Source organism: Poecilia reticulata, linkage group LG20 (genome assembly GCF_000633615.1).
Source record: "Poecilia reticulata strain Guanapo linkage group LG20, Guppy_female_1.0+MT, whole genome shotgun sequence".
Taxonomy (NCBI): Eukaryota; Metazoa; Chordata; class Actinopteri; order Cyprinodontiformes; family Poeciliidae; genus Poecilia; species Poecilia reticulata.
Window position 1 is genome coordinate 14,009,116 of NC_024350.1, and position 22,765 is coordinate 14,031,880.

At 40.2% G+C, this 22,765-nt stretch overlaps 1 protein-coding gene across 4 annotated transcripts in view; it reads right to left on the minus strand.

The window, feature by feature from the left end:
• Positions 1-22,765, minus strand: part of sulf1 (sulfatase 1) — an 82,935-nt gene that overhangs the window by 26,324 nt on the left and 33,846 nt on the right. For 3 of the 4 annotated variants that reach the window (XM_008396343.2, XM_008396346.2, XM_008396347.2), the window contains exons 2-3: positions 17,062-17,280; positions 102-390 (exon numbers count right to left, since the gene is read on the minus strand). In XM_008396343.2, the coding sequence (XP_008394565.1) occupies positions 102-276 (175 nt within the window). In that variant the 5' untranslated portion in view covers positions 277-390; positions 17,062-17,280. Of the gene's footprint in view, positions 1-101; positions 391-17,061; positions 17,281-18,159; positions 18,182-22,765 lie in introns of those variants that run through there. The other variant, XM_008396344.2, reaches the window with a different exon arrangement.

Genomic DNA, 22,765 nt, shown 5'->3' on the forward strand with positions numbered 1-22,765 from the left:
GCCAGAAAAACAAGGAAAGCAATTAAGATCAAATACAGTGATACATTTTGTATATTAGCAAATACATTTGGAGGGCAGGTAAGCATGCCAGCATTTCTTACCCAACTCAACATCCTGGTCATCGGTCATGATGAGGATGATGTTGGGCCGGATATTTCGGCGGTCCCGCTGGATGCGACCCCTGAGCCCCTGAGCCCTGGTGGTGGTAAAGGCTTGGCTGCCTGGAGTCCAGTCCACAGACAGCAGGACCAGCCAGGAGAGCCAGTGAATTAGCATGGCGTCCAACAGAACCAGACAGCTGGAGAACTTGATGGGAGGATCACTGGAGAGATGGGAGGGAGGAGAGGACGGGCAAGGGCGTTCGCTCACACCTTAGTTGGGCCTAGTTGACTGAGAGAAGACGGAAAGAAAAAACATGTTAAAACAAGGATGAATGACATAACATGATTCATTTTAAAGTAATTAGAAAAAGGTGGACATTGTTAAATACTTTTAGATAAGCCATAAAGAAACAGTGACCAATTCCTTGATAATAGCTCTTAAAGGTCTAAAAAAAAAAAAAACTTAAACATTTCAAGTAAGCACATCAACAAATTGACCTGAGTTACATTTTGGGGGTGAAGTTCCAGGCAAACAAGGCTCACCGAAGACTGAGTACAATTTCCTTTTCTAAAAAAAAGAAAAACACTTGAACGTTCTCTCCCTCTTTAGGCAACCTCACACATGGAAACTCTTTATCCCAACTGCGGAGCTGTTGTTCAGCTAAACGTGCCGAAACTATGCAATTGGCTGCCCAAACTCAAACACCCACAACTGCTCTTCGATTAGAGCCAATCAGGGCCCACTTTCCACCTGCCACTCAACAGTCGGACTCGCCGCCCCTCCACAACTCCCAACTCTCCAACCACCACCACTTCTACCACTACCACCACCACCACCACCTATCCTGGTGAGTCATGCATGACAGGCTTCTGGATGGGGGAGGGAGTTCTGGTGCAGGAGGCGGAGTAAATGGTTCCACCGCATTAACTCCAGTGGCTTTGTTGCTAATCACAGATGACCACTCAGTCATCAAAACATGCTGGTGCTTGGTTCTCAAAAAAAACTCATGCTTGACCATAAACAGTTATGTGTAGCTAAGATTATCAGGATGGTAAGCTTCAATTTCAATCAAAAATTTAAATAAATGTATAAAAATGTAAATTACTTTAAATCTTAATTAGAAAAATGTATTGTAAATGTACACAGAGTAAGATTACACCAATTAGCAGGTAGATTTCAGTGACAGTAATGCATCTGAGAGCTGTGTAGCTTGTGGCTGTGAAATGAACCATTGCCCTGTGATAATGAGTACTGCATTAATGCATGATGAAAAATGCCTTATGGATAGCAGTCCTGCTGAGTGGCGCCATGCTGCTTCCCATTTTGAGTTAACAGACTGAAAACAAATGGAAGGTCTGTGACACCTGGGTCTGCCCCGGGAGGCTCCGCCCTCACCTTTATTTCCATAATCACTCCATCCAAATTATAAATATCATTTAATGGGATATCAAATGGTACTCCAGATAAAAATGGAGGCAACATGTCAATTACTTAAAATTGCAGTATGTAACTTATTAAAAAAAAGAAAAATAATTCTTCACGTTTTTATTGAAGCCATCACCATGTCCTGACAGTATGGTGTGAGACAAATTTTTTAGCATAGCCACCGATGACAGCGAATAAACGGTTTTCCTCTAACGGTATGTTGTTTCTCCACCATTAGCATGTTTAAATGAGGTTGAGTGGCAGCGTTAAGACCCTCCTCCTCTTGGCTCTGATTGGTTGTTTTTTGGTTGGGAACGGTGCATTTCTTCAGGAGGCAATAATAGCTCAGGGAGGAGACAGACGGGATACAGGTAGCAGAAATCCAAATTGCAATTTCTCAGAAAATTGTAGTATTACAAGATAATCTAATAAGCTACAAAGGATCACTGCTAAAGAGTTGGCTGTTGGTAACAAAAAGCTGAGTGGAAGGAAATAGTGGGGCAGAAAAGTTCCACAAGCAACAGGGATGCTGCAGTCTTGATGGGATTGTGAAGCAATGCCCATTCAGGGGTTTTAAGTGAGATCACGAAGTGTGAACTGCAGCTGGAGTCTTCAAAAGCTGCCACACACAGACGTCTCCATGGACAACTGTCACATTCCTTGTGTTAAGCCGTTCTGAATCAGAAACACCAGAAATGTCTTACCTGGGCCAAGTGGAAAACAGACTGAGCTGTTGCTCAGCAGATAGAAGTCCTATTTTCTGATGAAAAAAAAATTAGCCAGAAAAAATGGGTGCGACCATAGGTAATAACTTAAAGATCAAAACAGACCAGTGAAAATGAACAAATATTGGGTTGAAAAAGGGTGAAAAGCAAATATATATATTTAAGAAATATTGGCAATCCTGGAATTTACTGGAAAGATTTCAACAGTCTGGCTCCTAGGAAGCAATAAAAAAAATTAAGTATAACCTAAGACAGTAAAGCACAGTAATGGCTGATCCGACAGGTTAAAAACACTCTTTGCTAAGTGACGCATCAACAGATGTTCCTCCCAAAATCATGACCTATCATGTCATCAAAAAAACTCAACATAAATAAGTGAGAAAAGCCGTTTTCAGTAACCTTGAAATGGTGGCGTTTATCTTTCACTTCTCCAGTCAGATCTTAGACGTGATAAGCGGAGTTCAAACAGTGCTATACTGTTCTGATTTCTGTTTCAGATGAGCTGTGTCTGAGCGAGCCAGTTATCGTGACAGCTCTGTACAAACATTGGCGCCATTTGGCCAAACACTCCCTCGTACCCCCAAAGTGCAGGGTGGTGGAGCGGACAGGACCTTACACAAACTGCTCCACAAACATATGCAGACACTAAAATGATACCCAGACACCGGCTTTTCTCCCACAAAAACAATATCCCTTGCCGTTTGGGTCCAAGTCCTCCCACATTATGCAGGAAAGCTTCCCAGAAACAAAAGACACAACTAATCTCTGGAGAAAACTCAAGGCTCTATTTTGGCCAAGCCGTGGAAGATTGGAAATCAGCTGTAAGCCAGTCTGCCTGCCAACGTAATCTTCGCACCCAACACCAATTCAGTTTTAGATACCAGTGATTTCCATCAATGGTGCATTTTTTCCACTCAGAAAAGGTCTGATTCAAATATTGTAGAGTGGATGAGGTCAATATCTGCAGTGTTTGAAAGGACTGAGATTCAAATGTCAATTAAGTTCACACAGACAAATCAAGGTATGGATACAGGAAATGTGGAGACTAAACGGCTGCCTCACAGTCATCTATCCTAATGTGAAGGCTTCAACTTAGAACCTCTCTCTTATGTTAATGTGATATGCAACCAGTCTAGGATTATTTTTACATTCAATTTTGAAGAACAAACCACAAGTCTTGTCAGAACCTGGGAAACAACCATGTCATCTGTCACAACTGTCAAGAACAATGCAGTGGCAGACAAGCTAATGACAAACAGTTCAACTAAATAATTTATTGCAAATATTACAACGGTATAACGGTAGCAAATGCACCTGATTCTGCAGTGCACAAGTCACAAAAATGTCTCAACAACTTCAGTGTTGGTGTGTCACAACTGAGGCGAGGTGCTGGTGCCCATCTCCAGCGGTCAATGAGACAGAGGCGGGGTACACCCTGGACAGGTTGCCAGTCCATCGCAGGGTAAGACAGAGACAGACAGGACACAGGACAAACAACCATGCAAGCACACACCTTTACTTAAAGAGCATTTAGAGAAACCAATCAATCTGACATTCATGTTTTTGGACTGTGGGATGAACCTGGAGTACCCAGAGAGAACCCAAGCATGCACAGGGAGAACATGCAAACTCCAGGCAGCTTTTATTTTTGCTTAATTCTGTTGCTGCCAACTTTCTTAAATCTATGGTGTATTTTATGTTGCTAAATCACTAAAACAAAAATAAAATCCCAATTTTCACTTTGACTTAGTCATGAGTTCAGATCATCTAGGGCTGAACAGGCCGAGGAATCTTAATTTCTGGACAGCACCAGAGGACGAGGGAGCACATTGTTTCTGCTTCCCCTTTGTTTTGGAGGATTAGCTGTAATGACCCTTTAAATTTGGACCGTACAGTACTCTGCGTGACTAGAACATAAGGACGAACAGAACGACCCCAGTAGTTAGGGGGTTCAAAGGAGTGAAACAACAAGGCCACTTGTTGTCAGGCACACAGCTGCCATATGCTTAAAAGATGTGCAATTTTCAGGTTAATGACCATCACCGCTCAGAGCTTTAGCACACCTCAACCTCATGATAGCAGGAGTTTTCCTACTTTCCTTGAGGAAAATAGCACTCACATAATTTTGTTGGGGAAATCTGAAGTTCTGCTCAGTAATTTGCTGCAAACAGACAGACAGCTTCACTTTCTCTCACATATAGATGAACATAATAAAGCTGCGGCTTATTTAACCATGTTGGGCAGCCATACTTGTCTGGTTGTGCCCTCCAGTCAGGGCCTCAAACCACACACTCCACTGCGCCCTGACCCTCTTCCGACCCCAGCGGTGATACGGCTTTGATGGTGGCTTGTTTAACCTAACCTCAGCAACCAGAGGCTAGCCACACACAGGGGTTAAAAGGGGAAAACGAATGGAAGGGGTTCAATATAGAGATATAGCGTCCTGTAAAAGGTCCGTGTGGGATTGGTCTGCGTTTTCCTTCCAGAAATGACAAACAGGTGATGTCTGGCTTAGGTTCTATCCAGACAGCAGTGACAGGATGTGCATTTATCAGCTGTCACTGAAAAACAGCAGAAGAAACATAAAAGCATAAAAGCACAAAACTACTGACATGAAAAAGGTCCATCCATCGTTGCATCGTATATCTGTCCACAGAGCAGGACTGGGCTCAGATGAAGAGTTTTGAAGGTTTAGAAGTTCAGGTTCTCAAAATACGATGCAGGTCAAACTCAAAACAGATTGTCTAATACAGCAAAACATTCTTTTATTTTGATAGGTTACTTTAAAGCATTTTATGCCCATGTTTAAGTCTTTTTAAGCATTCCAATCATTGCCAAAAAAAAGAAGAAAACATGTATATTAGCACAGTTTCAATTCTACAGCCTGTGTGTCGATAAGAACTGGAACAATGAATCAAATGGGAAATTATTGACTTGGTAAATTTTTAAGCATGTTACCATGTGGTCAGAAACTCAAGACGTTTATCTATTCTGATAAGTGAACACCTCAGGCCTGGTGCAGTCATATGGCAGTGACATCTCTCTTCGGTGTTGAAGTTAAATTTGTGGCATGAAAGCTCAAAGTTTGATATTTTTAGCATCAGTAGAGTGTTAAAATTTAAGTTGCATTCAGTAAATATTTAGAGAGCTATTTGAAAAAGGTATTTAAAGGTATTTAAAATGTCAAGACATGTCTGCAGTTCATCCAGGTTGTGAAAGAGCAAAACAAGAAGGCTAAAATAATTACAGCTAAACTGTCGTGCTTTATTATTTTTGGAAGCTCTATGTGCCAAAGCCCTTTTGAAATTCTCAGTTAAGATAAGGATTTACATACTCTAATATACAGAGACAGCCATTTTAGTAAAGCTGTGTGCACAAATATAAGCTAATCACTTATATAGGATGTTAAAGCCTGAATAAATCAGCAATAATTGCATCCATGTTTTGAAATATTACAAAAATTATTACTGCTCACTTCCATTGTGGAGTCACTACCGTTTCTAATATAAATAATTCTAAACCATTTAAAGCAGGAAAGCTGAAAAAACAAACAAAAAAAAAACAAACACTTCATCTTGTTTAGAGAAATTTCAAAAATTAACATAATCAGGCCAAAGCGCTACAAAAAAAGGGGTTTTGGAAATCTTCTAATGTTTTATAAGTGCATATTTTTTTGGGAGAGACTTTGCTATTAAGTAAAGTAAGAAGACTTTATTTAATAGTAAAGTAAGTTAAAGCAGCTCAGATTTCCACTTATTCTTAACTCTGCTTACCTCATCCACTCACTGGTCAAAAGGAGGAGAATGCAAGTCTAATGGCATAGTTTACATTCTACTGTTCAGCGATAAGCTGTGGAACTAGTAACAATACAGGTCATTCAGTGCATCGTACCAGAGTGGAGGAAAGCAGAAAGGAGCAACATGCAGTGGCAAAAGAGACACAAATGGACCTCAGAAACGCTGCAGGTTAAATAAAACTGAGGAACATTTTTATGTTTGCATCAAACTTCCAAGATTTAAGTCCAGCTTGAGAGCTCCTTCCCCAAGAAGAAAAATTAGGCATTAAATTAATATAGAGGTTTGTCCAAATATTTCTCTAATATGATGGAATTCAGCTAGTCTGCCGCCATGAGGGCTCATGGGGGCATTTTATACTGAGGAGGGCCTGTGTCAGGACCCGCTGTGCCCAGCAAGCCAAGGGTAGCACATTGTACCCACGAAGACCTGTCTGTTAGCCACACGAACGACTGACTGAACGGAGGCTCTGTCTCTCTGCACTCATTTGGCTGCATGAAGGTACTGCAGAGAAAAAAAAAAAAAAAAACACCAAACCTTGCTGTTTTCAGACTCTTAACTCTACTGATTTGTTTGACCAAAACCTATTCAAGATTTATGACAAAATTCCAGTCGGCAAACGAAGTACAAGATACCCCCCTCTCCTCCCCTGTTCCAGCAACTTTATGGCTACACAACTCTTTACTTCGACAGGCAACGTCCTAACAATGTAAAGCTAGAGAATTTAAATCTTGGAGCTTCCCACCGACTGGTGTGCGGTGGGTTTGTGGTACGATGGAGGCCACTTTAATGAAGTAGAATGGCCTCAATTCAGTGAAATATGAACCTGTAGCGAGTGCATTCACAGCCATTAGTCTAAGCCCTCTTGTTTCTTTCAGTCCCAGTAAGAAACCCTTTGTAGTGCCAAAGCTGCCAGGCTTCCCCATCAACATCGTGACTGCATCTTTATGTATAATTAAATGAATCCTAGTTTAAAATACTTCAAAGTGCTGATGCCTTGTGCAGTAACGGGAGGCTTGTTTTGAAATCATAAAGAGATTTTAGGTACTATAAGAAGGAAATGATTAAAAAACTCAGCGAGTCCTTGCAGAAATGAAAAGGAGTTGTATTTATTTGTGTGTGGGTGTGTGCTCTGGATTTGTAGGTGGTGTGTGTTTAAACTGAACCAGGCACAAGCTTTGTTTAGTTCTATCTGTCTAAGCAATAAGACGATGCTGGGAAGAATGAATGACTGTGCTTAGTGTCATTAAGTAAAGCTGGAATCACTCAAATACACCCATTCCTTCAAAGCTTTGATGGAAAACTGGAAATTTAAGGTCAAAATCAAAGTCAGCAAGGGTGAATACAAGAGGCTTTTACTTTTCTGCAAAAATGTGGAGCTCAAAGATCCTAGAGTCATCTGGAATTACAAAAAGTTAAGGATAATACCAACACAGCTTGCTCTTAAAGTAAAGGTTACATTTTATAAGACAAAATGCAAGTTTAAAGTTCTAGACGGGGACCAAACGGGGATAAGGAAGAGAAACAACAAAAGGGAAACTCTTCCTTTGATAAGGACAAATGCATCTGTGGTTAATGAGGTGATTAACCACAGTTATATGACAAGCTGAAAGCAAGCCACCATGTTCAGAAGAAACAGACCACAGGTTAAACTCATAGAATCTAATTGTATGCCTCTATAAACTTTGTTGAAGTTCCAATTTCTTTGAAAAGTCCCATCAGTCTGAGCAAACGAAGATAGACCAAGCAGAATGTACTCATGGGTGGCTTTCTTGTCTGTTTGACACATCAAACACACCCCAAATAAATCACTCTCTGCACCACAATAGAAAGCTAAAGCAAATTGCTTCAATGGGTTTCCACTGAGGTAATTGTTAAGAATAAAGAAACCAAGTCAGTTCACCAAGTTTGAGGGATGTTTTCAGTTCACAGCATTCTGACGTCAGATGTACGACTATAGGTACTTCTTTTAACTTGTGCAGCATTGTTTAAGAGCTTGCACCCAACGGACAAAGAAAACAGCCACATACCTTATAGTGAACTCAAGCGATCCAAACCACCAACATTTAAAGTAATCACTTTAAGAGTCAAGTTTACAGAAGGTAACAATATGTACTAAAATTCGATATTAGCAAATTTGTATGCATACTTAACGATCACTTCAAAGATACGCGTCATTAGTCATTGCAAATACAGTATAAATTTACTCTATAGTTTAAGAAATTGACAGTTTTTGAATCAAGAATTTCCCATCCCACTGTTACCTGGGTTTCAAAGTCCCAATTCGATTCTAGTGCCAGCTCCAGAGTAACCCGAGTTTGCACTGGCTGTATTTATTATAGAGTATCGCCTCTGCCCCACATGATGCTTTAAATCTTTATTTAGCTGGCTGAAAGGAAGGCTTCTGCACTTGCACTGGCTTACATAATAAAAAAGGAGTGAGTCCGTTTAGAATTTTTCAAATAGTGAAAAATGCAGAAACTTATAGCATGGAAATTAAAGTTGGCTTTAGTGAAGTTAACGCTGATTAAAAACTAGAGTGGCATGTCTATTTACCAGTCAACTGGAGGCTAGTTATATGAGCAGACAGCATTACCAATTAATCAGTTAACATTTTGTTGCTCTTTCACCATAACTCTATAAAAGATAAGAATGACACAGTATATTATTTTAAGCAAACACTTGAAAATTTGACTAAGGTTATAAGGTTTTTATCAGCCATAATCAGAACAACAAGCGGAAGGACATTATAATTGTAGTAGTCAAAATTGTGTCATGAAGCACATTATTGCAGATGAACATCATGTGTCACTTTAGATTTAATAAGCTCTTTTTTTTTTAAGCAGGCACGCTCATTCCACATCCACAGACCTTCAGTCAGAAAGCTGCTGATTAGTGCAGAACTGCTGCTGGCACATGAAACTGAACACCCCTAAAATTTGGAGCATGTGCGGACTTATTCTACAGCACCCATAGGCAAACAGACCATGAGAACCGAGCTCTGCATGACGCCAATAATAAACTTCTCCGAGACCGTGTCATGCAAATGCGATACCGCTCATAAAAATGTATATTTGTTTGATTGCACCTGTGCCACAATGCTGCTCCCTGCTGTCAATGCCCTGGAGCCCATATGTATGACTAAATTTGGATATCATGAACTGCGAGTCTGCTGCAGCAGTCACTCAAACAGGCAGCAAGAATCATCTGTCAGACCTGAGCACAGACAGACATATAACCTGTAATTTGTACACCAGGAGCTTAGCTTTTCTTTGCCTCTGGCTTTGTGTGTGGTTTTCTGAAGCACGCAGTAACATAATTTGTAATTCAATTAACTCCATACCACTCAGGATACGTTTCACATCTCAGCACAGCATTAAGTCCAAAGAACAGCATCGGCAGGAAGCCTGGTTAATCTAAACAACATCAAATCGAAAGCTTAAGTATAAAAACGCTTTTAATTTAAACCATTGTTAAAGAAATGTAGTGAATACACTGTTCCGGCATGTTAAAGAGACACCGGTCAATGCCGGCTTAGGTTGCCACGGGCAACTTGAGAAAAGTAAAGATAATGTGTGTACCGAAATGCTACTCTTGCTCACTGTAAACAAAGCCGCTTTTCAGAATGTAACAGCTCTATGTCCACATGGCCAATTCTGGTTGATCAAGTGAGCGCAAACAGGACCAGAGGCTAAACGAAGCACATGGTCAAGTCCACACTTTTGAGCAGTTGTACATGTACACACACTTGGGACAGGAGTGAAAGTGCTGGCTGAGGTTGAATGTGTTTGCTCGCTCTAGGGGCAGAATGAAAAGAAAGGGAGCAGGGGAGCTGAAACAAACACACGCTGGCTTCTATTAGTCAGGTTGTGGAGTATGGAGGGGTGAGGAAACATTCATCGCTTCTTTTCTGCCCACCCCCCGACCCCCTTTCTTATCCGTCCTACAATCCCCACCCCATTATCTCTCTCCTGGAAAGGCGGTGGATGAAAGGGGACAACCCAGCTGCCCCCACAAAACCCCGCGGCAGCACTTCTTGCTCCAATCTCACGCCGACGGATTCTGACGGGTATTTAATTGTATGTGATACAGGCCAGGTTCCTTTCTCTTTCAAATCTAAAACAGATTGCCTCTCCCTGGGGAGGGCGTTCTGACTATCTGTCATACCCATAAATCCAGCATACCTTACGGTAATGCGCACGCGCACGTCGATGTGTCGTCACATACTGCTTACTCAGCAGATTTCTTAGAAATCCGTCATGCCTGTAGAAGTTTCATTTGTGTTTTTTTTTCCTCAGAAGTTCATGATAAATTTTATTTAATTAAGCTGCTATGTTAATCAAACATATCAACATAAATGACTTTTTCTGTTTCCAGTATCGTTACCATACTGTAAACAAGACATTAGTCCCGTTTAGCGTCACTATTAATACAAATACTGTTTGACTACAAATTTGGTCGGGATATTTTGTTCCTACCTTTTTAATACTTCTTTAGAAAACTGCATGGAATGTGTTCTAAAAAAAAAAAAAAAGCACATGAATAACGCTGGATGCTGACCGAAGCTGTTAGGCAACAAGCAGAACAACACCTCTTTCTGGACACTGCGTGGAAATAACTAGATTTTTCTTATTTTATTTTTTTTTATTTACCGTAAATGTCTGAGAAATTAAAAACACAAAATGAAACTTCCACAGGTATGACGGATTTATAAGAAACATAACATTGATGTGTGCATGCGCATTACCACGAGGTATGCTGGATTTATGAGGTATGACAGATAATCAGAACAGATGGAATTATTGGACAAGAGACATGAGGAAACAAGGACAGTCCAGCACTTTGTGAGGTGGAAGACCAAGGGGGGCAAACTTGTACACACAGTCTGCATATACATGGCTTTTTCAAAGTTTCTCTCTACATGCATGTGCGCAAAAAAGATTTCCACCCTTTTTTGTTTTAGATCTAGGGAATTGTGGGTGTGGGAGCATGGCTCACCTGAGATGACCATTTTTTCTCCCCTTATCCTTCTTCACCCCTTCACTCCTTCACACCTCCCTCTATTTACTCTTGTTTTCTTCTTTATCTCGTCTCTGCTCCACTTCACCCTCCTAACCTGGCTTTCTCCTTCTCCAGGCAAATCCTTCCTCTTACACTCAAACATTACTGATTATAATATCACAAAAAGTAGTCCACCCATAAACAAAATGTCTCTGACTCATTCAAAGACAGCTCAGGGTTCTTTCTGTGTACAACTGACAGTTATGATGAAGCTAGAAGCTAAGCCACTATAAATATGTGGTTGAAACTCTTCAACAAAGTGCTCAGAGTTGGATCAGGGTCTGGAGGAGTAGGATTCTCGCCAAAGATGAGCTGGATGCAGTGTTTGCTTGCCCTGACCTTTCTCGCTCAAATGACAGGCTGAACAAACACACTGGGGTATTACTGTGAGCTCCCAAATACCTCAAAACCCCAACTGTGCGTCTGCGCACATCCAGATACGTATACGGCTTGGCTATCACCCTCAAAAGTCAAGGACAATTTGAGTTTGGAGGCAGATACGTGGTTGAAACTCTCGAGCAATGTTTGATCAGTAAGATCAACAAGGAAACTGAGAAAGTGTCTGACTCATCTAAACATAGTCTTTCTTGATCCCACATGAATAGGAGCATGCTGTTCAAATACTGGTCATTTGCTGTGATAGGCTGGTGCAATCTATGCCACTGCTACCATGCAATCAGGCTAAGGCGAGGAACACTATCATTACGCCGAAGAGATAAATAAGTGACAGAGAGAGAGAGTGGTTGAGGAAATCTTTTAACATTATGGCACGCAGGAGTGCACACACAAGCTTAGCTTTTAACGCTAATGTGCCTAATTATGAGGTGTAGCTTACTACCACAAACTAACTTTTTTTTTTTTAATCAAAAAAGTTCAGCAGTTCGGCATAAACAAGATCTGTCCAAGTAAAACCAGTTTGAGAAGGTGACAAGTAGTCTTGATAAAAGGAATACATGTGTGTATAAATGCCTTTGAATGCAATCATTAGATAAAATTCTTTAACAATCCTACAAAATGTGATATCCCGGATTGTGTCTCTCATTTTGTCTCTCATAGTTGAAGTGTACCTATAATGAAAAATACCCACCTCTCTCATCTTTCTGAATAGGAAAACTTGCACAATCAGTGGTTGACTAAATACTTGTTTGCCCCTCTACATTATCACTAATTGAATTAATGTATTTTAATTGAAAACATGTTGCAAATGAGGCTCTTGTAACCAAACTTAATTGTCATGAATAGAAGCAAGTCATCGGCAATGCATTCCACTTACCAGGCACAAATTGGAGAAATTAAATGGGAGAATTATGGTCTTTTTGATAAATTATCTCATAATAGTTTTTTAATCTATTAGATCACAAGCAAAGATGTCAAATTGTTAGTCACAATGTTCTTACCACCAACCGATTAAGTGTATTTTCATCTAAACATGTTCCAGATGAAGTTCTGGATGAAAGATGTTTTTCCAGTTCTGGATTAATTTATTTCCATTTCAGAACAGTCCAAATTTTACCCTCTCAAAAAACATTAAAAAAAAACTAGTCAAATCTAAGATCAATCAAAGTACAGTCGGCTAGAAAAGCTAAAATACGGCACGAGTCAAAGGTTGGAGTTCAATTTCGGATGAGAATGAATGCCTATAAGTGTTCATAATGAGGTGTTTGTGATTCAATAAGTTTTTAAATCAAGATGTCAGTATATCTGTCACTGTATATTACCTCCATTTGATTTAGTGTCTTTTGGCAAAATGCATAAAGCAGAAAATACTCTGGATGAAACAAATGGTCTATTCTTTATTCTGAATCCATTTATTTCCATTTCAAAAGTAGCTGAACCTGACTTTTATGAACCACAGAAAATCATCTGCAAATCATTATATTTTACAACATTCATTAAAAATAAACTTTATTGTAACACATAATATTGCCTAATGTTTTTTGTTTTTTTTCCAAATTCAAATGTGATATTTGTCAATCTAACAGCCTAAGAGAGTAAAATCCGACATGCCTTTAAAGGCCAGAGTTCACTTAAGAATAAAGACAAACACTTAATATTGCTAGCTTGTTGATGAAATGTAGGTTATTTACAGAACTGGAAAAGCAAACATATTTGGATCAAATACATGTTGTGGATAATGCTCTGGATGAAACATTTTTCTCTGGTTCTGGTTATTTCCAATTCAAAATTCTCCCAAATTGACTCTCACACATATTGAGAATTCATCTGCAATGCAAACTTTTCTACTGCTACAAAAGGTGGCTTTTCTTACTTGAGAACATGCTTTGCGGCCTAAGGAGCAGAAAAATCTCCTTCCTCTTTTGTTTACTAGATATGGAATGAGTATCACTCTGAGATCTTTTGAAGCAAAGATGTGTTTGGTCTTGTTTATTTGGTTTTGCTTTGAGGTACAGTAGATTAGCATAAGCTAAATATATTTTGCTCTAGACCCTGTTGAACATGAAATACTTTCCTAGTTCTGCATCCATTTATTTCCTTTTCAAATGTGTCAAGTTGATTCCCGTGAATTAAAAAGAAATGCATCCGTAATTTGCTATTTTTTAATGCCATTTAATTTAAATGTTAGATTTGTTTAAGTACATTTGAGAAGGTAAGATATAGCAGGAGTTCAGTGTTTTCACTCCATTTAAGGATAAGAAGGTATGCCTTTCAATGGTATGCCTTCATTTGATGAAGAGGAACATGAATTTGAGACCGCTTTTAAAGCAAAGATTCTTTATGTTGGATCAATCTGTTACCACAAACTGATTTTGTATTTTTGGAAATGTAAGTCAATAAATAAATACAATGTATGTAACGGTAAAGTATGGATGTAAAGTATTTGACCACTTCTGGGTATATTTATTCCCATTCCAAAATTCTCCAAACGTTTCTTGCTTGAACACTCTAAAGTCATCTGCAAAGTTTTTAATTTTTATTGCCAAGCAATTTTAGAAGCCAAATGTAAAATCTGCTGCTAAAAAGGTAGATTTTGGGAGGTAAAATGTAGAATTAAAACAAACAAACAAACAAACAAAAAGGTTAGAATGCAGTTGATGATGACAACGTATACCTTTTTTCAGAGTCATTAGACGGTAATATTTGTTTTTGACATCTTGGAAATCCTGATTCACTGCATTTGGCATTTAAAGGCCACATGCCTTCTGTTTGTGGAAACGCTTAAAGCCACAGACTCCGCCAACTCTTCTCCTTCCATCGGACTCAGTCACTCAGCGTCCTTATCAGGAGAACAAATTACTCCACTTATTACCTTCACACGCACACTGACCCACACACATACACTCACAGTCACAGATTCCTAAGTAGATCGCAATGATGGCAAAGCTGCTACTGGAACAACGTTTGTCTTGGCGAGTGCCTTTCCCCCCTCAGAATCTAATTATTTGCAGCAGCTGCTTGTGCTCTTGTTTGTAGCACAGAAGAGCTAAAAACTCTTTAAAGGATCTCTCTTCTCCTCTCCTCTGAGCTGGCAGGAAGCTCAGTGTTTTGAAACCCCCCCGAAGCCGATCCACTGTGCCCTGGGAAAGGCTAATCAGAAATCGAATCCAAACACTGCCAGGTGAAACTCGAGTGAGGTGTTGGGTTTGTAGATCTGTCCTGTCATGACTGAAATTTTGAGGTAAAAAAAAAAAGGCTCTCCATCACTTTCTCCACTTGCCTTTCAGTAACGCGCTCTGACAGTGCCAACGCATTGAAGTGAAAGCCAACGGTTTTACAGTTATTGTGCCTGATACAAGCCACCAACTCTGAATGGAGCCACACCAAAACTTTGCCATTTAGTAAATCTAGGTCAGGGGATAAATGCTCTGGGCTTTGGTGGACTGTTGACAGACTGGATACAGGAAACTTTTTTTTTTTACTTGATCAATAAAATCTGTGCCACCCACTCAAGTCAAAGTTTACATTATAGACCGAGGTTAAAACTTAGAACTGAATAAACACGAGTTACACCTTTATATTCCCTCTCAGGTTAATAAAAAAGGAGAAAAAAAAAATCAGGCATATCTTTTCCTCTCAATCTGCCTAGCTATTATTCACTGAACAACTTGTAACCCACGTTGACAATCTTATGGGGGTACTTTTAAATTCTCCAAGTATCAAGCAGCGAGTGTAGCTATGGCTGGTTTACCAAGATAAACACACAATCTCACACAACAGCAGCTTTCACCCATACAACACCCCTGTCCTCTCTCAAACTTTCACAGCTGCACAATCTCCTTTTACAAAACACCTCGTGCACGGTGCCTGGAGCTGGGTATAAATATTATACATCATATTGCCACTTCACTGGCAGGTCACTCTTCTCACTTGACTTGACTTAAATAGCCAACATGAGTAGTACATTTCCCCCCCAACTTGCTGCATCTCTGCACACCTTTGACAGTCTCTCCGGAGACAGCTCTACAACGACTCATCTATTTAGTCTTTGCTGACACAATTTGCCAGAACTGCTCTCGGGGAAAAGATTTATTAAAGAACTTATCACGACTGAAGGGAGGGGATATAGAAGTGGCACCCAAAGTTTATGACAGACTACACCAACTATAGTCTGAGATGTTTTAGTCAAAGATGTGCAAAGAGTTGAGCACATCTTTGACATTAGAAAAACACTCACAATTCAGTAATAAGTAATTCAATTAGAAATACTCTAATCAATGTTTTGCCATCTGATATCAATTATCGGTTTTCTTTTAAGTTGGATTTTTTTTCTCTCTCAAATACAATTGTGTCCAAAGTCAGTCCTCAAGACTTTATATCTTGCAAGATTCAGTTCTTTTCCATGTTTGACACATCTGACTCAAATGATGATGATTCATAAACAGACCTACACAGAACTTGCTGAGGAGGTAGTTGGACCATTTCAATCAGCTTTGTTGAAGCAAAGACGGATCTAAAACTGGGAGGACACCAGGCATGGAGGGCTGGAGGTGGACAGGCATGCTCTAAAATCAAATGTTACTGAGGTGTAAAAAAAGAAAAAAGAAAAAGAGGTGTACTACAAGTTCCTTGACAGAATCCAATAAAACATGAAGGAATTTCACGATTTTCCTCATTTATGCACATTTCACAGATTTTTATTTAATTCAAAGAGTACAAGCTATTGGTTGCCGTGGTTGCTGGATGTTTTTAGTACCGATACATTATTATACAGTAACTGATCAGAATCAACTGAAAGAAAACTGGCAGACTGAATGGTGTGCCTCTAAGTATAATTATTCAGAATCGCTAAACCAATAAGACACAGGGAAGAAAAAAAGTTCTCTTTCCACTTTCTCTCCCTCCATCACATCACAACACTCATCTGCTTCAGCAGGGAAACTGATGCTATTTTGGACTATTTGTTTGAGTGATACAATGTCATTACTGATACTTTGACAAAAATAAACTTATAGCATATTGTCCGACTCCTATGCGTAAATGATGTAAAGAGCGTAATTACGTAGAAATATGGATTTTACAGCTAACAAAATAACACAATCAAACATTGAGGTCTCCAGTTTTCTAGATGAGAAAAGATTTAATACATTAACTGAAGCCAAGATTCAGTTTTAAGACTTTATGCTTTAGGCAAACTGAACATTTAACAGGTGAATGCTTTTGCATTGAGGAAAAAAAATGATATTAATGGAATGTGGTGCCCTCTAATCCCTTGAGACTGAGGAATTTGCGACGGAGGGAATTCCTGTCATTCAGGGGGAAAACTATGAAAACCTTGCACACACACGCATACACGCGCGCACACACACACACACAAGGGCTGCGGTACAGGCAGTACACAGACAGACTGCAAAAACAGCGCTGCCCACTGCCACTACATATCTCTTCTTACAGAGTCACAGATGTTCTGCTGTCAGTATTTCTGACAAACACTTTACAGAAGAAAGGAGAAATTCTGAAAAACTAAATGAAGAAACAGTGGGAAAGTTGTGTAGTACCTGGTAGGCAGGAGGCAAGGAGTCCTGTCTGAGCTTTATCCTCACGCTCTTCACCAGACCTTCCTTTCCTCGTGGAGGAGTTTGTCTCCTGGTGCTGGGATTTTGAGTTTCAAGTGTAGAAGAAGGAGGAGGAGGGGGGGGGACCACACAGCTCCTGGAAGACAACCTCTCTCCTCTAATCCTCGCTCCGATGTGATGACACTCTCTAACCTCGACCATCTGTTGAAACACGTCCCGGAGAAGTCAGCACCACGCTTGTGTCAAGAGCCCCACTCCCCCTGCCCAATCACAATCCGGCTGCTGGGTGGCTCCTCGCTGCCAGGAGGCAGGGACAAGGACACGGGACAGAGCAGAGAGGGAGAGACAGACGCGCACACACTCACACGCAGTACCACCCCCACCTTGTATGGACACTATGAACTGAGAGCAAGAAAACCCCCCAGTCATCGTAACCCGAGAGGCAGCGTAGACCAACAGGAAGAGCGAGAGGAGTGGAAACGGGAGCAATGGGAGGGGAGCAGGAGTTGGAGGAGAAAAAAGAAAAAAAAGAGGACACATTCAAACAGTAGAGGCAGGAAAGGATAAACTATTTGTTTCATCTATGTCATCCTGATGAAAATATTAGAGTGCGTCACACACACGCACGCAAACTATTTCACCCCCAGTATATTGACCTTACCACCTCCCACTCCTCTCTCAGCAGTCACAGGGTATGTGGTCCTGAGAATAAAAGTTACAAATGCCATAAAACCCCTATTGGCTTCATGGTGGGAATGCTGTTGGCACTAAACTGTTACATCTGCAGGCACAGGAGTGCTCGCACCTTAGTGTGATAAATTCTTGCAGTCCCCAGGCTGCATACCTGCCCTTCACCACCTTTTGCCTTAAATTAGAAGGAAGGTTAGAAGGAGGAGACAATAAAATTACTAAACTCAGCTAAAGTAAGAGTGGGACAGAGAGAGAAGTGATCAGAGATAGGCAATCACAGTTTGATTAGTTACTTCCAGCACCATTACTGCAGCATTGTGGAAAGACAAAGAAAAGCAGTAGGTGAGAAAGCCGTTGCCTTAATCGTAGTAGAACCACTGTGCCACTTACTGATCCATTAAAGAAGGATTACGAGACAATTTCCCCCTTGAAAAGGAAGATCAGTGAGTTAATCACAGGTGTTAAATACCAGAAAAAAAAACTTTTTAAAGGGTTTGTTTCTATTCTATAAAAACAATACCTAGGTTTCAAGTTGGTTTTTGAGAAATACTGAAAAAGCAGCAATCACAAATTGTATTAATTGAGAGTCTATAATAAGTAAATGTTTTTATAAAATTAAGATATATATATATATATATATATATATTTTTTTTTTTTTTTACATTTTCTTCATTGTATTGTATTCAACTCTGTCCTCAAATCCCAATACAACCACAAAATTTGGCATTACTGGCATCCCATATACAACTGGCTGTAATCAGTGGTAGAGATCTCAGGGCTTGTAGTTCAAAAGAAGTTCAGAGACAGTTTCTTCTCGCTTCCAAATGTTAAAAAAAAGTACCACAATAATACAAGAACAGAGTTATATTACATAGGACAGCTTTGTTTTACTCATGCTGTCCACAGAAGCATTTCACTTTTTCCTCAAATTGCACACACCTCTTTAGTGGCTTTGGAAATAAACACCTCAGCTGTTGCTGCTTCTTATGGTCGGTGCAGAAGAAGCAGGAAAACAACTCGGAAGAAAGAGCTGACTGGATTGGGTATTCTCCAACTGTCCTTATCAAAACCTGATTTAAGTTTCTGTTAGAAAAAAAGTATCAATATCTTTATCACATTTTCACCGACACCATGACTTTGTTTCCTCTCGTTTCCAGTTCAACCAACTATACCCAAGGCAATCAACGTCCATTTAAGTGTGACCGGTGGATTTCTGCGTTGTGTGTATTGTGTGGTGATCAGACAAACCACAAGACATTAGGTCTGGGTTTGGAGGTGGTCTCCATTTATTTAATCTGTCAATTGGGAGCACCTAGCACCTATTAGCACCTAGCATGTGCTCCAGTTCTCCAACCCGATCTATACAAAATAATAGTTAGAATGCATCAAATGATATAAAGGTGTAATAGCAACTCAAATGAAAATATCCAAACACTTATCATTAATACAGAAGGAAAAATAAACATTTGAACAATATAAATGAAAGGATTACAATAGATTATAAAACTCCAGTGGAACGAATAACAAAAGAGGAGAGGAAATTAATAACTTAATATTTATAATAGTCCTGGAGGACCCTGAACAAAAGAAGAAGAAAATAAGGTGGAGTTGGAGGATCAAACCCCTCATAGTAGACACAGAGGAACACAGCAACAGTCTGTTTTATACACACATTTTTCTGGTACAAACAACAAAAACAGCAAAAGTACAAAATGGCTCAAGATTGAATAGACGAGCACCGGCACAAGTTCAGCTCTCTGTTTTAGCAGCCTGAATGAACAGATAAAATACTTTATTTCAGTTTGCCTCCATCTCCAATAAATAGCTCCTTTATAACAAAGAAAGTAAGTATCTTTTGAGTCTTCATCCAAAGTTAAAAAAAAAAAAAACCTTGTACACACAAAGATAGAGTTCTTCTTTAAAGTCGATGCTCAAAGTTATGTTCCCCTTAGGCGTACATTAAACTAAATAAGACCACATGAAACTTTCACCAGCTTGTACTGATGTTGGAAACAGAGACAGCAGTGAGAATGAGTCAGGCCCTTGGGGAGAAAAAAAGTGCTCAAATTAGATTAGCTAAATTCACAAAGACCGTCCCCTCGGCCCCTCCTGCATGGCTACACACAGCCTAACCCACACCTTCAACCCCGAGCCCCCATTCTCATGGCCGAGAGGTTTCCAAAAGGGCCTGCAGGACGGCCAAAGGCGACCAAGATCTCTGTTCTCTTTACTGGATTAATGATGGCTGGCACACTGGGGGAGAGGGGCACATCTGTAAACATCTTATATCCACACAAACTAAGAAGAAACGAGGCTCTGTTTCAATAGAGAAAACATCCAAGTAAGTCCTTCGTGCCTTTTTTTTTTTTTTTTTTTTTAGATTTTACTGCTTGCTGGCATTTTGATTTATTCAAACGCATATCATCTTTTTTCTGATTTAATCTCCGTTTTCTATTTTCACAACCACCGATGGGCACAAAGGCAAAAGCCGTAGGAGGCCGTTAAAAATTGGACCTTATAAATGACTGAATGACCTGCAGGGGTTCAGCTGTACCCCCATTCACTCTTCTCTCTGCAAGCTTACTTCAAAGAGTTTGCCAAAAGCACCACCACATGGTTATCTTAACATCTGACATAAAGTTGCCATAAAACTGAATGATTTCCCCTTATTTTATATTTCTCTGATTGGGTCTCTCATATAGTAGCTCATTTGTCTTGTGCTCCATTATTAAACTGAACCCAGGCTTTCACTGACCCCCCTTCCCCCCTCTCCCCTGCCCCCCCTCCTCCCACCTCCAAACTGCCTCCCTCCAGCTCTCCAGTCATCGGTTGGGCTTGCAGGTGCAGGCGGAGGCTGATGTTGGGGGGCTCCTCGGTTCACTAGCCCCATTCTCCATGGCTGAATGAGATACAACGGGGCTGTCATAGCTATGATTCAGCCTCTGTGCCAGTGTAGCCTGCCAAAGCGGAGGACTTCGGGATGCAGCCACAACATGAGTGAGTGAAGGAGTCTAGCTCTGCGTAGCACGAGTACAGAGCTCTGACACTACAGCTTGTGATAAGAAATGAATTGCTCAACTAGACACAGTTAGCAATGTTGCATAGATTGCTATTGTGATGATACATTTGCAATATTTTGTGCTCCCCAAGTTGCATCCTAAAAGGTGAACTAAATCGCTACAAACTCCAAGCATCAGTCTCAGACTCTCTGGCAGAAATTACAAATCTCCCCCGTTGGACTGACCAACAGAAAAGACAAATCACCAAGCAAGACTCTCCTCCTGGCTCTGATTGGCTGTTTCAGATGGAGTCGTGTATTTCTGCAGTTAGCACTGGGAGACTAGACTAGAGGAGCTCAGTTTTTTTTTCACAGATTATCTGTCACATACTATACTGTCATGACAGACTGACAGTTTGGACATGTAAAAAAAAAAAAAAAAATTCATAAATGTCACATCTTCCTTCCTATTACCCATTATGTATTTTAATACATAAAAATAAAGACCCTCAACTATTTCGGAGGGAGTCATACCAATGTTTCCAAAATATCAACGCACATCTTACTTAACTATAAAAGAAAACCCTCAGTGAACATTTTTTAAATATTTTAAACTAGATATGTTGCTGCTTTTTTTTAAATGCTAGATTGTAATTACTAAAAACTTTATCTCTTTCAGTCACATTCATCCTTTGCCCAGGTTCCAACAAAAAGTATAAATAATGAGAGCTTAAATTTCCTGAAGACGCCCTTAGCACTGGTGAATCCCTTACCAGCTGTGATCAAACAATCATAACGTCAAAGTCTTTAAATTGTTAAGCTTGTTCTTTATTCTGTTCCAGGACCCTCACAGCTGTCTTTAACGATGGAGCAAACAACTTTGCATGCTTCTGCAACTTTTCTTGGCCGATTATTATAGGACATGATACCGTCTGGATCTGTACGTTGTAGCTACAGAACAAGGATTAATTTTGACCCCTCAGAATATCTTTCCCACTTGAAAAAAGTATAGCAGTGATGAAACAAACAAAAACAGAAAAAAAATCAACAGCAGCTACAAATCAACAGAATCCCCTCCACTAAACAATAATGCATTCAACAATACAATCAATTTTTCTGAGCGGTTGTTACAAAGTCCCCAAGCAGTCTCTGGAAACATTTTAAAAAGTTACACTTAAAAAAGGAAATCTGCTCAAAAGGTATTTGTTTACACCAAGACTTTTTATGAAACAGAAGTCAACACTTTGTTGACCACTAAAAAGTTTGAACCCTGGTAGACATGAGAAGAAGAAAAAAGCGGTAAATTGTTGCAGCAAAGTCAGAGTCGTGCTCCTTCCTATGAGAGGCTTGTGGAAGTCTCATCCTCAACGGGGTTTTGCCCCGCTTCCGGAAGCCTAACTTTCTAATCCTCTCAGGCAAGAAGGTGAAAGGCAGGAACAAGGAGAAAAAGAGGGGGAGGCGGGGGAGGAGGTGGTGGTGGGGGGGCATTCAATGGGACGGAAGGGGCCATGTATACTACTACATCCAAAATGCCTGGTTGAAAATAATCCTATAAAGCATGCCGCTGGTAGCCTGTGGAGAGTGAATATGAGGATTTGCGTTGAGCAGATTGGCTGTTCAGTTGTCTCCTTAGGGGCATGATGAAGGCAGACCTTCAGCTGTCAGTAGCCGATCGAGACAGCCTTACAAAAATCCTCAGTTTCAATAAATAAATACATAACAGCTGTTACACAAACTTAGCAGCAGCAGCAGCAGCAGCAGCACCGATGTCCACATGGTAAACTTGGCACACAGGCCACCTTCATTAGAATACAAATGTTTCCATGGCTAGAGAGATGAAACACAGGGATGCGACTGTGGCTTTTAAAAGGGTGTTGTTGGGTTACTGGACATGGGGGGGGGGAGCAGTGAGCCTGCATGTTATTTGCGATTCGCACGCGGGTGGGAAGAGAAGCCTTTCAATCTGTGCCTGGACCCTGTTTCTTCTTACTTGGAGAA